This window comes from Myotis lucifugus, unplaced genomic scaffold (assembly GCF_000147115.1).
Source record: "Myotis lucifugus unplaced genomic scaffold, Myoluc2.0 scaffold_8, whole genome shotgun sequence".
Lineage (NCBI taxonomy): Eukaryota > Metazoa > Chordata > Mammalia > Chiroptera > Vespertilionidae > Myotis > Myotis lucifugus.
The window spans coordinates 2077200-2098431 of NW_005871056.1; the positions used below are offsets into that span (position 1 = coordinate 2077200).

General features: G+C 33.7%; 1 protein-coding gene across 7 annotated transcripts in view; it reads left to right on the top strand.

Annotated features, from left to right (window-relative positions):
* TBC1D5 (TBC1 domain family member 5) overlaps positions 1-21232 on the top strand; it is a 417125-nt gene that overhangs the window by 254642 nt on the left and 141251 nt on the right. For all 7 annotated transcript variants that reach the window (XM_014450492.2, XM_014450532.2, XM_023749459.1 and 4 more), the window contains 5 exons: positions 942-1044; positions 9060-9148; positions 10911-10961; positions 11055-11124; positions 16835-17007. In XM_014450492.2, coding sequence (XP_014305978.1) covers positions 942-1044; positions 9060-9148; positions 10911-10961; positions 11055-11124; positions 16835-17007 — 486 coding nt within the window. The remainder of the gene's footprint in view (positions 1-941; positions 1045-9059; positions 9149-10910; positions 10962-11054; positions 11125-16834; positions 17008-21232) is intronic.

Genomic DNA, 21232 nt, shown 5'->3' on the forward strand with positions numbered 1-21232 from the left:
ACCCTCCTGCTGATCCGTGATCCTGTCGTTATGCGGTTGGTCATTATGCTTCACAGTGTAACGACCATTTGCATATTACATCTTTATTATATAGGATTGTGCATTGCATTGCTATGTATTTGATCTATGGCTTATTGTGATTGTATATTTTGTCTTATAAACAACTATTTAAGTTCCTTTCAAGTTCATAGTCTGCCCTTTTCTATTTTACATGACCTCAAAGAACCTGGTAGACATTTTGATCCAGACTATTTAAGCCAGCGGTTCTCAACCTGTGGGTCGTGACCATCGGAAAACACATATAGCATATTAGATATTTATATTACGATTCATAACAGTAGCAAAATTACAGTTATGAAGTAGCAACGAAAATAATTTTATGGTTGGGGGTCACCACAACATGAGGAACTGTATTAAAGGGTCGCGGCATTAGGAAGATTGAGAACCACTGAAAGCAATACTGACTAACTTGTTCCATTCGAAGTCTACATTTTAATTAGATAAAATTAGCAATGTGGTCATGTAAAATAATTTAAATGATATTTGCATTAAAAAGATTTTTTTAAAAACTTGGTAATAATGTCACATTCTAGTCCTATAAACAAATGGACTAAAACAGACCACTCCCCCACCCTAAATACATAGATTATAATTCATTTTGCTTAAAAATTGTTGTATTCACTATGTGGTGACATTAAGCATATGGAAAACATTTGAAATATTTAGATGTTGAAGGGTATTGCTTCCCTCTGTGATAGAATAATTTCCCTTTTCTCATCCTTTTTTCCTGAACATGTAAGTCCCATCAATGCCATAAGTTGCACGGCAAATACAGACTTGCACTAAAACCCGAAGCAGTCCTTGCACCTCTCAGAGATGAGAGTTTGAGGTAATTCTTAGAATTGTGCTAGTCATTTCAATTCTGTCTTTTCTTTTTCCAGGTTTCCTGAAATGCAGTTTTTCCGACAAGAAAATGTGAGAAAAATTCTTACAGATGTTCTTTTCTGTTATGCTAGAGAAAACGAGCAGTTGCTTTATAAACAGGTAATGAAAATATCGTACAGGTGGCATCCATTGACTCAAAATTTTCTATACAGCTTGACAAATGATAGAGCAATAATGTAGCCTTTATTGTATCCAGAGTTGTGTCATAATAGTACAGCAATCAAAGGGCTGCTTGTCAGCTGCACGGTGAGAAAAGTAAGCTCATTGAGGCACATATGCTTCTTCCTTATTATAAGACATTTCACCAAATTGTCTTCTATAAGGCATTCAATCTTTTCTTTCAACTTTTGGGAGTTTGTTTATAAACAACATCTTTGAAGCCAATCTAGTAATAAAACTTTTCAGAGTTGTATGTATAAATATTGTTTCTATGTACAGCATTTATAAATATGCGACATGCTGTGTAAAAAATAAAGTATCCTTTTACTCTTTAAAACTTACCAGTAATATAACTTCAGAAAGTTCCTTTAAATTTTTTGAAATTTATATAATATTCTTTCTGATCCTGATATTTGATTCATTCCCATTATTAAAGTAAAGAAAGTTGTTGGATTATTTTTATTGAAATGTAAATTATTTACTTAATATATAAGGAAATATGTAGGTTTCTCTTGAACTTATTGTAATCCAATAAAAATACATCAAGTTGAGCCCTGGCCAGGTGGCTCAGTTGGTTGAAGCATTGCCCTGTATACCAGAAGGTTGCGGTTCCATTCCTGGTCAGGGCACATACCTAGGTTGGAGCACATACGGGAGGTAACCGATGGATGTTTCTCTCTCACATTGATGTTTCTCTCTCTCTCTCTTTCTCTCTCTCTCTCTCCCTTCCTCTCTCTCTAAATCAATAAAAACATTTTCTTGGGTGAAAATTTAAAAAAGAATACATCAAGTTGAATATGTTTATGTCTTTCTCAAAATGTACATCAAGAGGGAATTCAAACTGAATTAATAAATTCTCTAATAATCAAAAGTTATGACATGTCCAATTAACAACCACCTAATTTCAGTGTAATATAACAGAAAATATTCATATGGTAAAAGCAATGTATTTAATTTGAAGAAAACTTGATCCGTTTAAAGATAATAAACCAAGTCATATTACACTTGTCCTAAATAATACATTTGTTATTGAGTGCATAGAATACCCAAAGGAACTAATTTTATCTTAGTTTTAATATTAGTAATATGTCTTTTTTTTAATTAGTAATATGTCTTTATATTAATTACATGGTAATTCCATGAAATACAATTACATTATATAAATCACTGTTTAGAATGGGAAATGGAAAAAAAATATATCCCATTCACAATGCCAACCAAACTATAAAATAATCTAGAAATAAATTTAATATAGGCAAAAAAGCTATATGAAGAAAGCTATAAATGTATTAAAGTACATAAAGCCAGACTTGAATAAACAGAAAAGTGATACATGTTTTTAGATGAGAAGACATTAAATAAAATAAACTTCTTACCAGATTGATGTGTAAATATAGTATCATTACAGTGATAATCTAAGTGAGAGATGTGATTTTTAAAAAACTGGACACATTTATTTTAAATTTAGTGCCAAAAAGCTTTACACTAAATTTCATGTACATAATGTAGCTTAATTGATTAAGAGCACTTGTCTAGGTGCATATCCCTTTATTTGAATCTCAGCTCCACCATTTACTAGCTACATAGGCAATTTACTTACTTAACTTTTCTAATCCTTAGTTTCCTTATCTATTAGAGGAGGGCAATAATAGCATTAACTTTGTAGACTTAAAAATAACTAGTTCTCACTAAGCGTTCATGTTGGTAGTTGTGGTGTTATTATTATTACTAGAGGCCCAGTGAATGAAATTCGTGCCCTTGGGGCGGGGGGTCCCCTCATCCCGGCCTGTGCCCCCTCACAGTCCAGGAGCCCTCGGAGGATGTCCGCCCTATGGGGAGCGGGCCTAAGCCATCAGTCGGACATCCTTAGCGCTGCCACGGAGGTAGGAGAGCCACTGCCACTGCCACTGTGCTCGCCAGCCATGAGCCTGCATTGAGCGTCTGCCCCCTGGTGGTCAGTGTGCATCATAGCGACCGGTCATTCTGCTGTTTGATCGGTTTGAATATTAGCCTTTTATTATATAGGATTATTATTACTATTAACTATATCAGAGTTGCCAGAGAATTTAGGGGAAAAGAAGAGTGGCAAAGGGAGATATGAACATTTCTATAAATATTCTGTGATCAAACCACTGTGACAGTAGTGTAGAAATCGAGAGTAGATCACCAGAACAAACTAAGATGGGTCTTGTTATGTATGCAATCGTAATATAAGATAGGACATTTTTATTGACTTGCTATATTTAGCTTTCCATCTAGAAAAAAGATTAAATTATACTTTTATTGGAGAACAAATTCCAGATGGAGTAAAGATATAAATGTAAAAACAAGAATTAGACAAGTATACCAGGAAAAATTTTGGAGAATTTTTTTTACAATCTGTGTAGGAAAGGCTTTCCCAAGCAAGATATCTGGAAGTTATATGCAAAGTTACAACACTAAAAACAAACAAACACCAAAAAGGGAGACTGGGGGAAATTAAATCTCTATCAGTATAGCATTTTTTGGAAGCAAATAAAAGAAAATCCCATTTCAAATGACTTAAACGCTAAGGATGTTAGAATCATATTTTGCAAGAAGTCTGGGGGCAGAATGATTTTGCAGCATTAGTTCCATAGCTCAGGCTCTTTACCAATGACCCAGGTTTATTTCTATTTTCCAATTCTCCTCTTCTCGTTGTGCTGGCTTTTATAATGAAGTCTATCCCCACATTGTCTCTTCTCCTCTCCTCTTTTGAATACTTGAAAATACTTCACAGTAAAATATTTGGTAGCAAATCAAGTCAGAATAAAATTATCCCAAAATACAGATATGTTTTCCTTTAGAGAAAGAAAAATCTAGATTGAAGATTGAAGAAGTCTTAAAATAATGGAAACAAGTTCCACTGACAAAGAACAAAAACATAATAACTGCACATGCCATCATTTGTGATATATGTAGCCCTCTGCATTTTTAAGGAAGACTAAAGAGGAATAAGGAAGATCAGATTCTTGATAATTTAGACAAAGTCTATCAATTATTGGATTAGAAAGTATTAGCTTACTCCTGGGTATCAGTTAATAAGACTTAATTACTCCCTGTACATGTTTAAAATCTCATAGATTTTTTTTACACAGAAATAAAACCTTCTGTAGAAGGACTGAACATTTAGCCAGATCAAATTTAAGAAAAAACCTTGAGTTTTATCACAAGCTGTTTAAAGCTATTATTTTGTACTAGGTGACACCCCGTTTAACATCGACCATATTGTTAATAGTTATGGGATTTTATTGAATTAATGAGACTGTTATCATGTAGTAGAATGTCTTGCTGAGTTAATTGAAACTGCAGAGATTATATAAATGGTATTAATGAACTTTGACTGCCTGATGCCTCAACTTTAATAAAGACTGCTTGGTGGGCTAAATGAACACAGGCAGATAAAAGAACAGGTTCAATTTTGTGAGCCTACAGGCTGTTGATGAAGAAAACTTCGTTACCTTTATTTTCCGATGTCATGAGTTCGGAGTGCAGTGACTGCTAACGATCCAGCAGGGATAAAGGCTTGAAGCAAGCAGAAATGCTTACAGTGTCTATGGCAGCAAAATACACATTTTGGGAACCAAGAAGTATACTGACACTACATTATTTGTATTATGTTTTGTCAAATTTACAGCATATTGAATTTATGATGATTCTGTCCAGATAATTCTCTTTTCCTTTAGAGATGTCTGTATACTTGCCACTTGCAATTATTTTCTGGGTTTTAGTAGTCTAGAATTGAGAGTAAAGCCAACAGTCTCTTCCAAGTCTATTCAAGAAAATATCCGTAGTTTAGTTGGAATGCAACAATGAATTGGTAAAAGTTGTCTTCAATGTTATTAATTTTTATTATATATAAAGAGCACCCTATTTATTGATGTGAAATATTGAAATATGACTTAGTGTTATTCTTTTCCATTTTTTATATTGTAGGTCAACTTTTACCAATTTGTTGCTTTGTTGAGTGGTAGATATTTCATTTATTCAGTCACTGTGTAGTGAGTGGTTTTTATGTGTTGAGCCTATAATAGGAGCTGGGTTTGTGTGTGTGTGTGTGTGTACACACTAGTATGTCTTGTTCTCTAGGCTGCAAGCTTCATAATGGTTAGGAACTTGCCCACTTTATTCACTTTTGTGTTGTCAACACATCATAGGTAGTTAATAAATAATTTTTGAAATAAACAAAGACAAATGATGCCTGAACAAATAGAGAATGTGGAGAGAGTAGTATCACAGAAACTAGAGGGAAGAGAACATTTAAAGAAGGTGAGAGATGCATTTAAACAATAAATCTTTCTTATTAAATTAGCCATAATTAGTTAGAAGATATATTGAGGGAAAAAGACCCATTTAGAATCACTACCACTACCAACAACAATAAAAACCTAGTAACAAACCCAGTAAAAATTATGCAGTTCTACAAATTTTTGGATTAGAAAATCTGGTGTTCTAAAAATGTCAATTTTCTTCAAATTAATTTTAATGCAATGCCAATAAAAATTGCAGTATTTTGTTTATAATTTATGTATTGAAGTTCCCTTGGATGAAAAAATTTAGAATAGGCAAGATAATTTTGAGAAAAAAAGGATAGATAGTATGGATGAATAGAATAATGAACAGGTCTTTACAATAATAAAATTATTTAAAAAAAAACGTATTTGATTTTTTTTTCAAGCACACCTTTTACTTTGCTCTCGGGACCCTAATAAACAGCCCAAGAAGGGAAATGGAGAAGACTCACCATCTCCTCTGAGATAGCATTTATTGTGTGTGTGTGTGTGTGTGTGTGTGTACACTAAAGTTCTTATTAAGAATATTCAAACCAATGGAATACTAGTAAAATCCCAGATCAAAATGAGAGCTAAATATTCAGTTTATGGTAAAGATGACATTTCAGAACTCTTGGGAGAAGAGGTGTGTTATTCAATAAATGGTGCTCACTTAATAAATTAGTGAAAGGTTCGGAGGGTGGCTGGGGTTGCACACCTATGACATGAGGCCATAACGCAGCGGTTCTCAACCTGTGGGTCGCGACCCCTGAAAATACATCCTGCATATCAGATATTTACATTACGATTCATAACAGTAGCAAAATTACAGTTATGAAGTAGCAACGAAAATAATTTTATGGTTGGGGGTCACCACAACATGAGGAACTATTAAAGGGTCGCGACATTAGGGAGGTTGAGAACCACTGCATGTATCAAAAGAACTTTTATTTCAAGCACCTGGCTGCAGGTGGGCTGAGTCCGAAAAAGGAATCAGCAGTAACTGAAGGGAGAGGCAGGTTTTTATTAGCTTCTGCTGGTTGCAAGCAGTTCTGCTGATGTACAGAGCTTGACTGGCATGTCCTGTCCTTGGCTCCTCCCGGCGCCAGATGTCCAGTGGTAGGCTATGCTGTGCTCGAGGCTGCACTGAGAGCTTTCTGCAAGATATCTGCTAAGCACAATAAGTTTCCTCTGCCCATTTTATTCTCTTTAACCCTTTCAATTAGTTTAGCTCATTTTGAGAGAAAAATACATATTTAATCTTCAGGTCAAAATTAAAGACTAGATAATTAATTTTTTAAAAAGAAAACTAAAACTATATAACAACCATTGGTGAAATTTGATAGGATTTTGTTAAAATTAGTTTTTGTTAAATTTGATGGGGTGACATTGGTTAACAAGATTATATAGGTTTCTATGACATCTCATCGGTATATTCCATTGTGTGCCCACCACCCAAAGTCAGATCTTCTTCCATCTCCATATATTTGACATTCTACCCCCAATCCCATCCCTCTGGAGATAAGTCAGACATAAAAGTCAAGAACTATATGATTTCACTCATATATAGGCTATAAAACTGAAAGCAACAAATGAACAAATAAGAAAGATAAACAAAAACCTCATATACACATACAGGATTTAGAAAAAAAAAAAACCACTCCAAATATAAGAGAGGATTTGTGAGATGGTGGTATCTATGCTCATAACTAAGGGAATTCTTTTTGAAGAGTAGCTTAATAGTATAGATCAGACTTTAACAATATCTTTCATCATTTACATAGAAATTCTGCTTCTAGATACTTTATCCTGAGGAAACCATCAAAAATAGGCAAAACAAACAAACAAGCAAACAAAAATTACCACAAGGATATCTATCACAGTTTTTTATTTCTTTTGTTTTTTGGTCCTTCTTTCTTTCCTTCCTCCCTCCCTCCTTCCATTCCTCTTTCCTCTCCTCCCTTTCTTTTTTTCATTCCTTCCTCTTTTCCTTTTCTTTTTTGTTTTTTCTTTCACATGGTTTTCTACAATAAGTAGCTATTGCTTTGATGATTAAAATTATTGTTCTTAGTTTTTGGAATAATGAGATTTTTCCAGGAGAATAAAGCCCTAATGATGATTTTAAAGCATAATTAGCAACACAATTCCATTCTTTCTGAGTCTCTACCATGTTCTTCTAAAGCAGGGGTGGGGTACGTCTGGCCTGTAGGCCATACATGGCTCATGAAATAATTTGGTCTGGTCCAGCCAAGGGATTAGGAGGGTGAGTTAAATGTTTGACCAAATATAGCAGGCTAATTTTTAAGTTGATAATTTTGTATGGCCAGCGAATGATGTTATAAATATCCAAATGGCCCGTGGCAGAAAAAAGGTTCCCCACCCCTGTTCTAAAAGATAGTTTTTTCAAAATTTGTTTAGTAAGGACATGGTTACCTAAAAAAAGATCGCTATATGGTAATTTGTCCTCATTAACAAGTAAGTTGTCAATGGAACATAAATTATTTTGTAAGAATATCATCAAGTTCTTCTTAGAGTTTACTTCCATATTATTTTGTGATAATCACTAAGTTCCTGAGAATAACACAGTACTACTAGATTGTGCAGAAGGCTGTGTGACTATCCTGTAATAGGAAGTCATCTCTGATTTCACCAGCAAAAACTGTTTCTTCTCTCTGTATATTTTATTCTTATTTCCTGTAAAGGTAGTTTTTTTGTCTTGTCTTTTTTATAAAAGACTATCCATAGTTATTAAGCAAAAGGGAAATGGTAATTTACTCACTTTCAGAGGCATAAAAGTGTGTAATCTATTTTTAACTTGCTAAAATATGTGTGTGATTTTTAATGCGTAAGAGGAAAAATCATCTCAATTAGCAAGGCAGGTCACTAATTTGGAATGCCTTATTTCCCCACAATAATGGATTTTATAATACCTTTTAAAGACAACTTAGTAGCAAATATATCTTTTTGTGTCTGCCTATTCATATAATTCACAGGTGAACACCAATATAAAGAACAAGAATCATATTGATGAAATCACTAAAGGTTGATAAGTAACCTTATAGTTGAAATTAGACAGGAAAAAATTTAGGTACTCTTCAGATTAAACAATTTGAAAATCATAATTTCAAAACTTTATTTTCCGTTATACCAGCTAAAGGTTCTTTCTTTTATTATCCAACATTTCCAGTTAGCTGACTTCAGCTCTTCCTAAATCTACAGACATCCTAATTTTGAGCCATTATATAATGAAAACATTGGGTGTAATTTCCTTAGGTCTATGGTTCTTAGTTGCCCTTCTTACTGCAGATCTTTACACTGTAGCTCATGATTATAATTTGCATAAATGAAATTCATATTTATGAGTACAGATCTTGAAGCAACTGACAGGTGCAAGGTTGTCTACCATGCCAATTTATTGTTTGTTGTGTCATTTAAAAGAGAACTGCTCTCCATGTTTTAAAGCAGAATACCATGCTGTGGTTGAATTGGAACCAAAATCTAAAACGAAATAAAAGTCTCATCTTGTAGCCTTTCATTTTTATGCTTTTCTATTATGGAAATGTTGGTAGCAGGGACTAGTTGAAAAAGCATTTAACTGGGCTTATTCTGTCCACTAGTAGACTCTAAACATCCAACCCTTTCATTTCTCTTGCTCTTATGTTTCAGGGCATGCATGAGCTCTTAGCGCCTATAGTCTTTATCCTCCACTGTGACCACCAAGCTTTTCTTCATGCCAGCGAGTCTGCTCAACCAAGGCAAGTTTTTATATGAGCTCCATCTGTTTTTCAAGGCCTGCTGTAATCTTTTCTTGCCTCAAAATTTTTTAACTTGAAGGTACTTTTGTAAATTATAAACATGTGGTTGTGTTTCATGTGGCTGATTGTTAATTCCACTTAGTTGCATTAACATGGTTAATAGTTGTAATCTCAGTTCAGCTATGGGCAAATTTGGAAACATAAATATCTTTGCAAACCTTAAATGTATACCAAAGAATGACATAATTAATGGATCAAGAAGAAGAAATTTTTGTTGTAATGACAAAGTGCTCGATTGATTGTATTCATATATATTATCTTCTAATGCCCCATTCTTTTACTACAAGCTGTGTGGGAACCTTGTCTGGGAGATACTTACTCCAAGTTTGAGTCAGTTCAATTCATAAGAGAAAGGAACTAAAATCTAAAATGAAATAAAAGTCTCATCTTGTAGCTTTTCATTTTTATGCTTTTTTTAATTATGCAAACTTCTAGTCTAGCTTTTGAGATACATTAAACTTAGTCTTTCCAGCAAATAACTTTAGTAATTGTATTTAACTTAAGCTAGTAGTAAGAATTTATTTTCTAACTTAAGATACCCTAACTGGAGAAGCAACTAGGAAGCATTTTAGGAACAGAGAGCAAAGGATTATAAAACTTTGTCAGGGATATTCCACACTAGTCCAGCTATATGCAGGAAAGAGAAAGAAAACACACAATATCTTTATTAATCAAATGTAGCCATCCATTTTGCTGAACATAGACTAGGGCCTTTGTTAAATTAACTTCTGTTTACTATATTACACATTAGTATTGTCTAGTTCCTTTTGAGTTTTTTTTAAATATATTTTATTAATTTTTTACAGAGAGGAAGGGAGAGGGATAGAGAGTTAGAAACATCGATGAGAGAGAAACATCGATCAGCTGCCTCCAGCACACTCCCTACTGGGGATGTGCCCGCAACCAAGGTACATGCCCTTGACTGGAATCGAACCTGGGACCCTTGAGTCCGCAGGCCAACGCTCTATCCACTGAGCCAAACCGGTCAGGGCTGAGTTTTTTTAATTATACTGAGTTTTACAACATCTGTCTGTAGTAACCATGTCTTAATTACCTTTGTTTAGTAATTTTAAAGAATGATAAGGATGAAGTTAGTATGAGATTCTGTTTTCATGTTAGTTTTACCTTTGTTAAAACATGTAGGTGGAATATACTTAATAGGAAAGTAAAGATGATTGAAAAAATAGCTTTTAAATGAGTTGAACATGCTTCTTTAGCTATTTCAATCCACTAAAATGTAAAAGCAACACTAAAATAGATTTGTAAGAGGTGCTGTCACTGATTAATTTATGTTGAAATGTAGTAAAAATGGAAGTCATTAAAAAAAAAAGTTAATGTTTTGATATGACGAGTAACCGTATATTTTTGGGCGTTATTTTGGAAATAAGTAATAGATTTTGGAGCAATCAATGTATTCTAGATCAGGCACATTCAATGAATATGTTGTCACATTTGTATTTGTTATTTGGAATAATTAAATAGTTATTTCATTGTGGTACAGGCAAGGCAGCTAATTTGTTCTTTATATTTAGAGAAAGGAAGGATTTCATTTGTTAATGGAATTGCTCTTTTACATTAAAAAATAATTTTTTAATTTGCACATTATATGTAAGTTGGCTTGTAAATATAGAGTAAGGTGACCTTTGAATCACCTTCTGTTACAAAATTACACATTTTGATTTGTATGTATTGTTTTTTTAAGTGAGGAAATGAAAACGCTGTTGAACCCTGAGTATCTGGAACATGATGCCTAGTAAGTACAGATACTTTCTGATATTTTTATTTTTTATACCATATTTACTTTAGTGAAGGTTTAACAACATTATATTATTTTTCTACATTTTAGTGCGATGTTCTCACAACTTATGGAAACTGCTGAACCTTGGTTTTCTACTTTCGAGCATGATAGTCAAAAGGTAAATCATATAGTACAGATCTTTTCAGTATGTTTGAAGGAGCAAATAATTTCCGTAAGTAATGACATATCATCAGAGAATAAAAGCCATTATCCTATATAATAAAAGGCTAATATGCAAATTGTCCCCTTGACCAGGAGTTTGACCAGGAGTACGACCAGGGGGTGGGGTTGGCAGCCAACTGCCTGCTGGACCCCACCCATGCACGAATTTGTGCACCGGGCCTCTAGTCATTACTTTAAAAAAGAAAATATGAAAATACCTGTGGAATAAGATTGAACTGGGATTTAAACTATATCTCTAATAATATTGGCAGATATATACAAAGGTAATACAAAAATTTTTGTGTAAATAAGTGGAAACTTCTTTTATACATGTATATAATATTCATGCAATGTAACTTACTTAAAATTATTATAAATTTTTAATAAAGTGCATTTATCTACCTGATCTGTTGCTATCCTAGTGAGTTGATAGACATATTATTAACTAAAGTGCATAGATAAACTTTGTAACAAATAGGCTATTTTACTTTTACTATGCATCACTATGGAATTTACACATTTAGCATCAAACCATTTTTTCTTACTTTCTCGTATTCTTATTTTTTAATTATAAGTTTTACTATGATATAATTAATATACTGTAACATTCACCTTTTTAAAGTGTACATTAGTGAGTTTTATTTATTCATTTATTTAATTTTAAATTTTGTTTTATTGCTTAAGGTATTACAAAGAGTATTATATATGTCTCCTTTTTTTCCCCTTCTTGACATTCCCCCGGCATATTCACAAGATTGTGCAAATATCCTCGCATCTAATTTCAAAACATTTTCTTCACCTCAATAGAAAATCCTATACCCAATAGCAGTCACTCCCCATTCCCTCTTCCCAGAGCCTCTGCTGTTACTAATCTACTTTGTATTTGTACTTGCCTCTTCTGGACATTTCATACAAGTAGAATTATACAATATGTGGCCTTTATGACTTACTCCTTTCCTTTAGCATAATGTTTTCAGTGTTCATTCATGTTGTACCATGCATCAGTACTTCATTCCTTTTAGTGGCTGAATAATATTTCATTGTGTGGATATACCACATTTTGTTTAACCATAAATCAGTTGATGGACATTTGGTTTTGTTTCACTTTTTGCTTGCTATGAATATTGTGTACAAACTTTTGTGTGAACAAAAGTTTTTTGTTCTTTTGGCCTTTCTCTAGGCATGAAATTTCTCAATTGTCTGTTATTGTAAACAAACATATATGCTAACCTAGAGATCATTCTGATATTTTCATTTTTATTATACAATATTGGAAACATTGCAAATTATTCTGGCAAGGTATGTTAAGAGTTTGGGGCACATTATGTTTTATATGATTAATTTATTTTATATTGGTATAATTGATTGCATTCTGGTTAGAAACCATGTATTAGTCAGTCACTTCATTCCATCTCTTAAAAAATGAAATGGCTAACTAATGCTTTTTATGCCTTTGGTCTAGGTCAGGGCAAACTACTGCCTGCAAGCCAGTTTGGCCTGCCATCTGTTTTTGTACAGCTTGTGACTTAAAATGGCTTTTACATTATTAAATGGTTGAAAAAATATGAAAAGAAGAATAATAATTTGTGTCAGATGAAAATAATATGGAATTCAATTTCCATGCCCATAAAGAAGTTTTATTGGGATACAGCCATGCCTGTCTGTTTACTTGTTGTCTGTGGCTGCTTGCACGTTACAACAGCAGAGTTGAATTGTTGCAGCACAGACTGTATGACCTGTCAAGCCTGAAATATTTACTGTCTGGCTCTTTACAGGGAAAACTTGCCAACCCCTAGCCTCGGTGATAAAGTCTCCCTTCAGCAGAACTTGTTACCTTTTGTAAGGGAGATTAGAGCAGAAACTTGCTGTCACTGTATGTGATGAACTACACATGTTGTGGAACAATAACTTTATATTCTTGGCAAGTGATTTGATGAAGTTGTAGACTTATGTGAACATCAGAATTTTGAGCAGAGAGTATTTGAATACATTTAATACAGGCATCATGATTATTTTATACAGTGGTCATTTTGTATTTTACAACTTGTTCACTGTATCTGAGAAACTGAGTGATAAACATGTAAGTTACCACTTTTCTTAGTTTTACCTACTTATGTTGATATCACTGAGTCAAGTTCATGAAAATGACTAAGATAATGCAAAGAAAGGCATTCATTTTATCAGTGAACACATAGATGCTGTGACCTCTGAACATTTATATTAATTACTTTCATGTCAGTGAGTAAAATATTCCTTAAAAGCATGTCTAATGAATCCCTTTTTATTATTTTCTGATTCTCTCACCTTTTTACAAAGAAGTTCGAGAAGTTAATATACCACTCCCATATCTAGTTCTTCTAGTTCCTTTGAAAATTCAGTTATATCATTTGCTGCTTATTTCAGCAGAAATGTTTTTCCTTAGACTTGTTTGATGAAGAAAGCAGTGCATTGGTTTACATAAAGGCATAAAATCATTATCTTGTTGCAGTTTGTGGACTGGCTCTGCTCTGCAGAACACATTGACTGCTTAATAAATGGTTAGAAAAATTTTCTAGTTTTATTGGTAGTTGTGGCTGTCCCATTTGATCGTATTTGTTAAATGCAAACAGCATTCTTTATTATAAGAAATCCTGATGATAAGGAAGTATTTTATAATAGCTCTAGCTTCTCTTTTGATTTCACTGTTTTAGCACTTAAGTGATCTGGAATATTACTTTTGAGTTTCTTAAATGTAAGAGATTTTGTTATAAGTATTCTGAGCACAGAAGAAATATTTCAAGCTATAGTTTATATAAGCCTTATACTACACATGAGTCTATTAAGCATTTGAAAAATGGACTACATATGCTATTGATTTAATGATAACTCATTCTATTCCAACTAGAAATTGATTATATGATTTCATTAAGTTAAATATTTTTAAATAGCTTAATTTAGGATCACTTCCCTCCAAAGCCAGTGATCGTATATCTGTGGTAGTATGTGTATTCAAAACCCTCAGAAGAAGACTAGATACAGTGATCTGTCTTCCATGGGATTCTTAGCAACCCTGTGTGAGGTCAGTGCCTCCATCCCACACTGTATGGAATTCAGCTGCACAGGGTTCTTCAGGAAAGGAAAACTGCATGACCAAAATACATAAAATGTTAAATCGCTTGTTTTTAAAGAAAATTTGGCTTTAGAATAAACACTGTCTTTTGAATGTGAATACTATCTTACAATTGACACTCATTCAAAAAAAACCAACAAAACAAAACACTTATTTCAATTTAATATCAGTAGGAAAAAATTTTAACAAGAATTAAACTTTTTAATTAAATCTCCTTTAATTAAAAAATTTTAACAATTAAAATCTTTTTTTAATTTGAAGAGAATGTTAGCTATTACAAAATCAGAAAAAGGTGTCTTGGATGTATTATTTTTATAATAAATGACCCCAATATAGAGATTTCCTCTTCTCCTGTTTAAATAAATGAATACAAACCAATTGAATTATAAAAATTGTTACAGATTTATATCCTTCAGACCTCAAGACACTAGGGCAGACATGCAGGAAGTACAAAGGACACATTTCTTTTTTTAAAAAATGTATGTTTTTATTGATTTTAGAGAGAGGAAGGGAGAGGGAGAGAGAGATAGGAACATCCATGAGGGAGAAACGTCGATCGGCTGCCTCCTGCATGCCTCCTACTGGAGATTACGCCTCCCACCCGGGCATGTGCCCTGACCTGGAATAGTCACCTCCTGGTACATGGGATGGTGCTCAACCAGCTTAACCACACCAGTCGGACAGGACACATTTTAAGACCAGAAATGATCCTGGAAAGACAGATGGAACCCCTTCCAAGATACGTTTCTTTGTACTAACACATGCTCCTTCTCTCCTCTGTGGTTTCTACCAGTCTGATTAGTCATGCTCTCATGTAGAATTCTCAGTTATTTTCTCTGTAGTCCTCCCCTCCCAACTATGAGGGCAAGAGCTTTTACCTTATTTTTGTGCCCCTATATCTGGTCCAATGATGAAAAGATGATGTTAATCTTAGAGATCTCACAGTTTAGGAGGCCAAGATGTAGTAAAGGAGACTGTGGTAGTAGAGAAGAAGATAATGAAATAGGACTTGATCCTCATTTTTAAATATACTTGGGAGCTCTTCTGTGGAAACACTGGGGAGGGGATAAGAATGTCATCCCCAGGATCTGTAGAAGTGAGAATTCTATAGCCTCACTAATGAATGAGAGGCCTTAGAAACCAGGCTAAATAATTTGGTGGGGTTTTTTCTTGAGTAAAAATGATGGGGAGCTATTAAAATGTTTAAGGAGGGCAATTTGGCATGGTCTAATATCTGCTTCAGATAGATCACAGGCATTTTGGAAGATGGATTTGAAAGCAGACTAAATTAGGGACAGTGAGACCAGTTAGGAGGAGGGAACTAATTAGGGCTCCAAATCAGGTTATAACAGTATAGCTGAGGAAGAGGAGACATATAAGAATCCCTTGAGTGGTTCTGAGGAACTAAAATTGGTAAAATGGTGTTCCTATTGGAGGATGGGTTGAGGTATGCATGGGGAAAGGATAAACGTGTGTTTGAGCAGAAGATGATGAACTTAGTTGTGGGCCTACTGAATAAGACACCCTTTTAGCAATCTAAGACCTCTTGCCAAGATTTGAATGTATGGGGGAAACACTCGAGAGTTCTAGATTATGAATACAGATTAGAAAATCTATGGAAAAGGTTTTGGTTGAAACACTGTGGATGACTGAGATTATTCTGGGAATTGTGTGTAAGTAGAGAATAAAACTAAGACCAGAACTATGTGAAAAAGCAACATTTGTGAAGCAGAAACATAAATTTGAGCTACAGCAATAGACTGAGGATAAATGATAGGCAGACAATCATGAGTGATGCTATAAATCCCATTTTAGAGAGAGGTAGAAATCAAGGACAATATCAGTAGTTAGACATAAATGTTTGAGGAAACCATCAGATTTGAGGGGGTAGTTGAAGTTTTCATGAAAGCATTATAGGAGTTACAGTTATATCTTTCATACTGTGGAACGTGGGAGAAGATGTTGTACTTGGTCCATAGAAATTGTCTTGTGTGTTTTTTTAAATCAGCTAATTTTAGTCTGCTTAGCTATTTAAATTGATAAAGGACAATTAAAGAACATCTTATTTTCTAGTTTTAGTTTCCTTTATTTTCTGACTTTTTTATAGTTTTGAGAGCTCAAATTAAAAGTTTTCATTTGCTGTTTTTCATATTCTAGTTTTATGCCACAAGAAAAATGTTTTCATTAGAGTGTTCCTTTTAGGTACTATGGCTGATTAGATAGACTGCCCATGGACAAATAGACTACCGGCCACCACTACCTCTAGCCAGAATTATCTTGTAATGCGTAACATCACCAGAGAAATTGGTAAAGGGAGTACAGGTAGAAAGTATTTTAGAAGGCATTTTCTGGCCTTTATGTTCACAATCATCTTTATGATGATCAGCATGTGATTCTACATTATAAGCATTTGTCATTAAATGATTATTGATTCTATTTAGACTAGTTGTTGGTTCTTATTTAAACTCCAATTGATAAATGTATTCAGGAACGACGTCCACATATTTGTTAATTTCAAATTGAAATATAATACTTGTTGTATTTTTCTTGTTTTTAGGGGAAAGAAACACTGCTAACTCCCATCCCCTTTGCTAGACCACAGGACTTAGGGCCAACAGTTGCTATTGTTACTAAAGTCAACCAAATCCAGGATCATCTACTGAAGAAGCATGATATTGAGCTCTACATGCACTTGAACAGACTAGAAATTGCACCACAGATATATGGGTTGTAAGTATTAAAAGTTTACATTGCAGCTCTACCTAATTATGATTTATGACGATTTCCCTGTGTGTAGATTTATAAGAGTAAGAGCAAGAACTAACTGGTTCAGCTCCATTTCATTTCATATCTCATTTCTGTCCTATGTGCCAGGCTCTGTGCTCATAGCTTTTACATATGATATTTCACCTAATATCCCCACCAACCCTGGTAATTGTTACCACTTTGTTACAGAGGAAGAAACTAAGTCATAATTCAAATCCAAGCAGGATTGGCTCCATAATCTCCAGAGCCCAGTGCAAAATAAAAATGAATGGCCTCCTTTAAAAAATTAGTCAGAATTTTAAAATGGCACAGCAGCAGATCATTAAACCAAGCATTTTAAGAAGTATAGGGTTGCACAGGTCATACACACATGGAGCCAGCCCCGAACCCAAACAGTCCTATAATCTTTCCATTTTATTGTATGGTCTTCTGTTCTACCCTCAGAAGTGCATTTTGAAAAGTAAGTTCAATGCCCTTCACAGTGAACATAATATATTAATCTTCTTTAGCCACATAACTCTGTAGCAAAAAAATAGGGAGCTCCCTAGATATGTGTGTGTGTATTTGTATGTATTCATTCAGTGGCTTATAAGGTGAGTAGGCAAATTACAAAGATAGCAGTTTTAATAAATATAAGTTATGCAGTATTACAGACAACAAAAGGATCTTTTATATTAAAACAATAGAACATATTTGTGAACTATTAGGTAGTTCCTTGGTAGATATTTCTTGCAAATTCCATCTCTCAATTAGGTAGAACATGAAAAAATTGAAAAGATATCATTGAGATATATAAGTAGATGCTCAGTAAATATAAATTCATTATTTGAATTACAAAGAATCTCAAGTCAAAGGTTTAGGACCAATTTATTTAGTCCAAAGTAAAAACTATCAATGAATGTTTTCTTTATGTCCTCATGTTGTATAGACTCATTCACTAATAAATATTGAGCTCGCTTTATTCTCTGGAACTCCTAAACTGTAATTTAAGAAGTCTGCTTTCCTGTTTTTAATGATGCTTGTTTTCATTTCTGTGACTTCAGCTTGGCTTCATCATTGAGAGAAGCTTCATCATTCCCACTTGAAATAAGAAAGTTGTGGGTAACATGGGTATTTGGCAGCACTGTAGGTTATTAATGAATTGTAATTTACACTTATAAGTCTAGCTAATATGTTTGTGTTTATAGACATAAAAGTTTATTTTAAAATAGCTATTAACAAGGTTAGGACATTGAGGCCAGTTAGGAAAGAAATAATTGGGGCCCCAAATCAGGTTGTTATAGTATAGCTGAGGAAGAGGAGAGAGTAACTATGTCTTATTATCACCTTAAATATATTGAATTTGTATATTTTCAACTACATTTTATACTTTGATATAAATAGAATACATAATAAGCATCTGTGGGATATGCAATTAATGTCACTTTTGAGGAAGGACCCTCATAACACACTTGGGCTTTGACATTTGTAAATTATGAGCTCTTGGGATAAATTTCATATCTCCCAAATGTTTATTGTACATCTTCCATTTCCCCTTTTTTTCTATTTTCTGGATTAGCAATTGTTTCGCTGTGGTAGTTTATAATAATTTAATTGGCGAGGTTCTTGGTTATTGATAAATAATCTGCTTAATTTTGTGAAATAATTTTAAAATATTTATATCACAGTGTATTTGTTCTAACACATCACAGTATAATTATGTATGACTACTAAGTTTTTTTAAACGATATTTGAAATATAAACATATGTTAAACAATATAACTTTTAGTCATTAAAGCAGTGTAATTACCTACCTTAAAAATTCTCTTCCAACAGTTTAAGCAAAAAGCTTCCTATTCTAAACACAGTTAATGATTGAAATATTCTTTTCTTTTCAATGAGTTTTATCTTATACATTTAATGTATAAACCAGAATGAGGGATTAGAAGGTGAAGATCCAATGATAATCTTGTCACCCACCACTGGGTATTCCCCCAGGATTACTCCTGTTGAAAAAGCTGAGTATGTTCCCTTCTATTTGAATAATTATCATGATTAAGAATTATGGGAAGAATAATAAATTATTTGAAATAATTATTAACAATTATTAATATTTATTGAGTATTTTCTGTAGGCCAGGATCATACCGATGGCTTTACATAGATTATTTTATTTATCCTTAGAACACATTGGGATAGGTACTGCTATTATCCCCACTTTTTAGATGAGGAAATTAAGGTTTATAAAGGCTTATTTAGATTAACCACCTACCAAGAAGCTGAGCCAGGCTTTGACCTTTTAAGCCTATATTCACACCCTAATATGATTCAGTCTATGAGTATGGTAGGAAACAAAGGCATCCACAGGGATTGTGTTAGGTTGGATTATGAGCCAAACTCAGGGTGACCAGATTAGCAACAGAGACCAGGAAGGTACAAATCCTGGAATCAGAGGAGTCTTGTTAGTGAGCAGAAGCCAGCCTCCTATAGAGGAAATAGTAAATCAAGGGCACTGGACAGCCCAAGGCCCATAGCCATGCCAAGGCAAAATGTACATATGTTTTTATATGAAAATTAGACTGGCAAGCATTGTTAAGAGTAGTTATGTCTGAGAGGGAATGATGGATGGTGTTTATTTTCTTTATACTTTTTGTTACTTTGTCTCTATTGATTATAAATTGATGGTGTTTATTTTCTTTATACTTTTTGTTACTTTGTCTCTATTGATTATAAATTGATCATATAAGAAAAAAAATGTGAGGACATAAGAAACACCTTATAAGTACCGCGCGCTAACCGATTGCGCCACTGGAGCTCCAAAACTGAAACACCTTAAAGGTATATTTGAACCATTGTCAGTAATCTTTGAAGAATTACGAAAAATGGAGGACATGGCAAGAATGCTTAATATGAAATAACTCTGTCTTAACAATCTTCAGTACAGTCAAATGTATTTACCTTAATCTCTGACAATATATTAGAACTTTAAAAAAATAGATAAGTCCCTAGGAAGGGAAATTTTTATGTGGAACTATCATGTACTTACCAGAACAGTTTGGACAAGTTAGAGCTGCGTTTTCTTTCCTGTCAAATTACCAGATTCGACAAAAACTTTTGACTGAATATTTTTACTTCACCACTTTCCTGTTATATTTTTTTGCTCAAAATGGAAAATGTGTAGACTGAATGATATTACATTTAGGCTTGAAATGTAGTTTTATGTAACTGCCATGTTCAGTGAGTATGGATGAATATATTGTGACCCAGGTGGAGTGAGGTATTTGACACCAGGCCATAGGGCTTTGTCATTGGCCCTGCACAGAATCCCAGCTTTTTAGGATCTGAAAGGTCACTCTTTTACCTACTTATGAAATGCTTCAATCTGATTTCTTTAATACCCATATTAAATAATTGAATATCTCGAACTTAGCAAATCTCTTGTTGGTGAGTTTGATATCATCACAGGCAGCTAATTCCATGGCAGATTTCACACATCTCTCCACTATACCTCCAAGTATAATGTAACAAATATTTTAATTTGTAATAAATGTTAAGCATTTGTTCACAAGGAGCTCACAGTATTGCATAGAGAAAAAAATGAGATTTGAAGTATACGGACTTAGATAAAATCATGGCTTGAATATCCCATTTACTATTAAAGTTACATCTATGTAGTTAGGATAAATACTATGATTAGTCTAGTGTGATATATTTGTAAACAACATTATTTTGATATAATTTAATGATTAGAGTCATGCACAATCTGCTGTAGGAGCACAAATATAAGGAACACTATATCAGGAATGCATTTGGCTGCAAGTAACAAACTCAACTAGCAATGGCCTAAACAAATGGTGCTTTTTGTTATTTTCCTAAAAAGTAACAAGTCTGGAGATAGGAGCTCTGGCAGTGGTTCAGTGGCTTTACAGTATGGAGACCTGCAGATTCTCTCGGCCTTTCTTCATGATTGTGGCTAAATGGTCTCAGGATGCTGGGATTAAAGTTGAATTAAAGTAAAACAGCTAGACATCAATTATTTAGTAGATCAGTAGGTAATTGTTCAAGGCTGTATATTTGTTCAAGAGGCTGGTGTCAACCTTATTTGCCTCCTCTGATCAAGCAAAGCAGAAACTCTCCCAGCAACCACCACTAACAGATGTAGGCTTAAATCTCATTGGTAGCATGTTGTTAGTAATTCAGTTTGTCATATA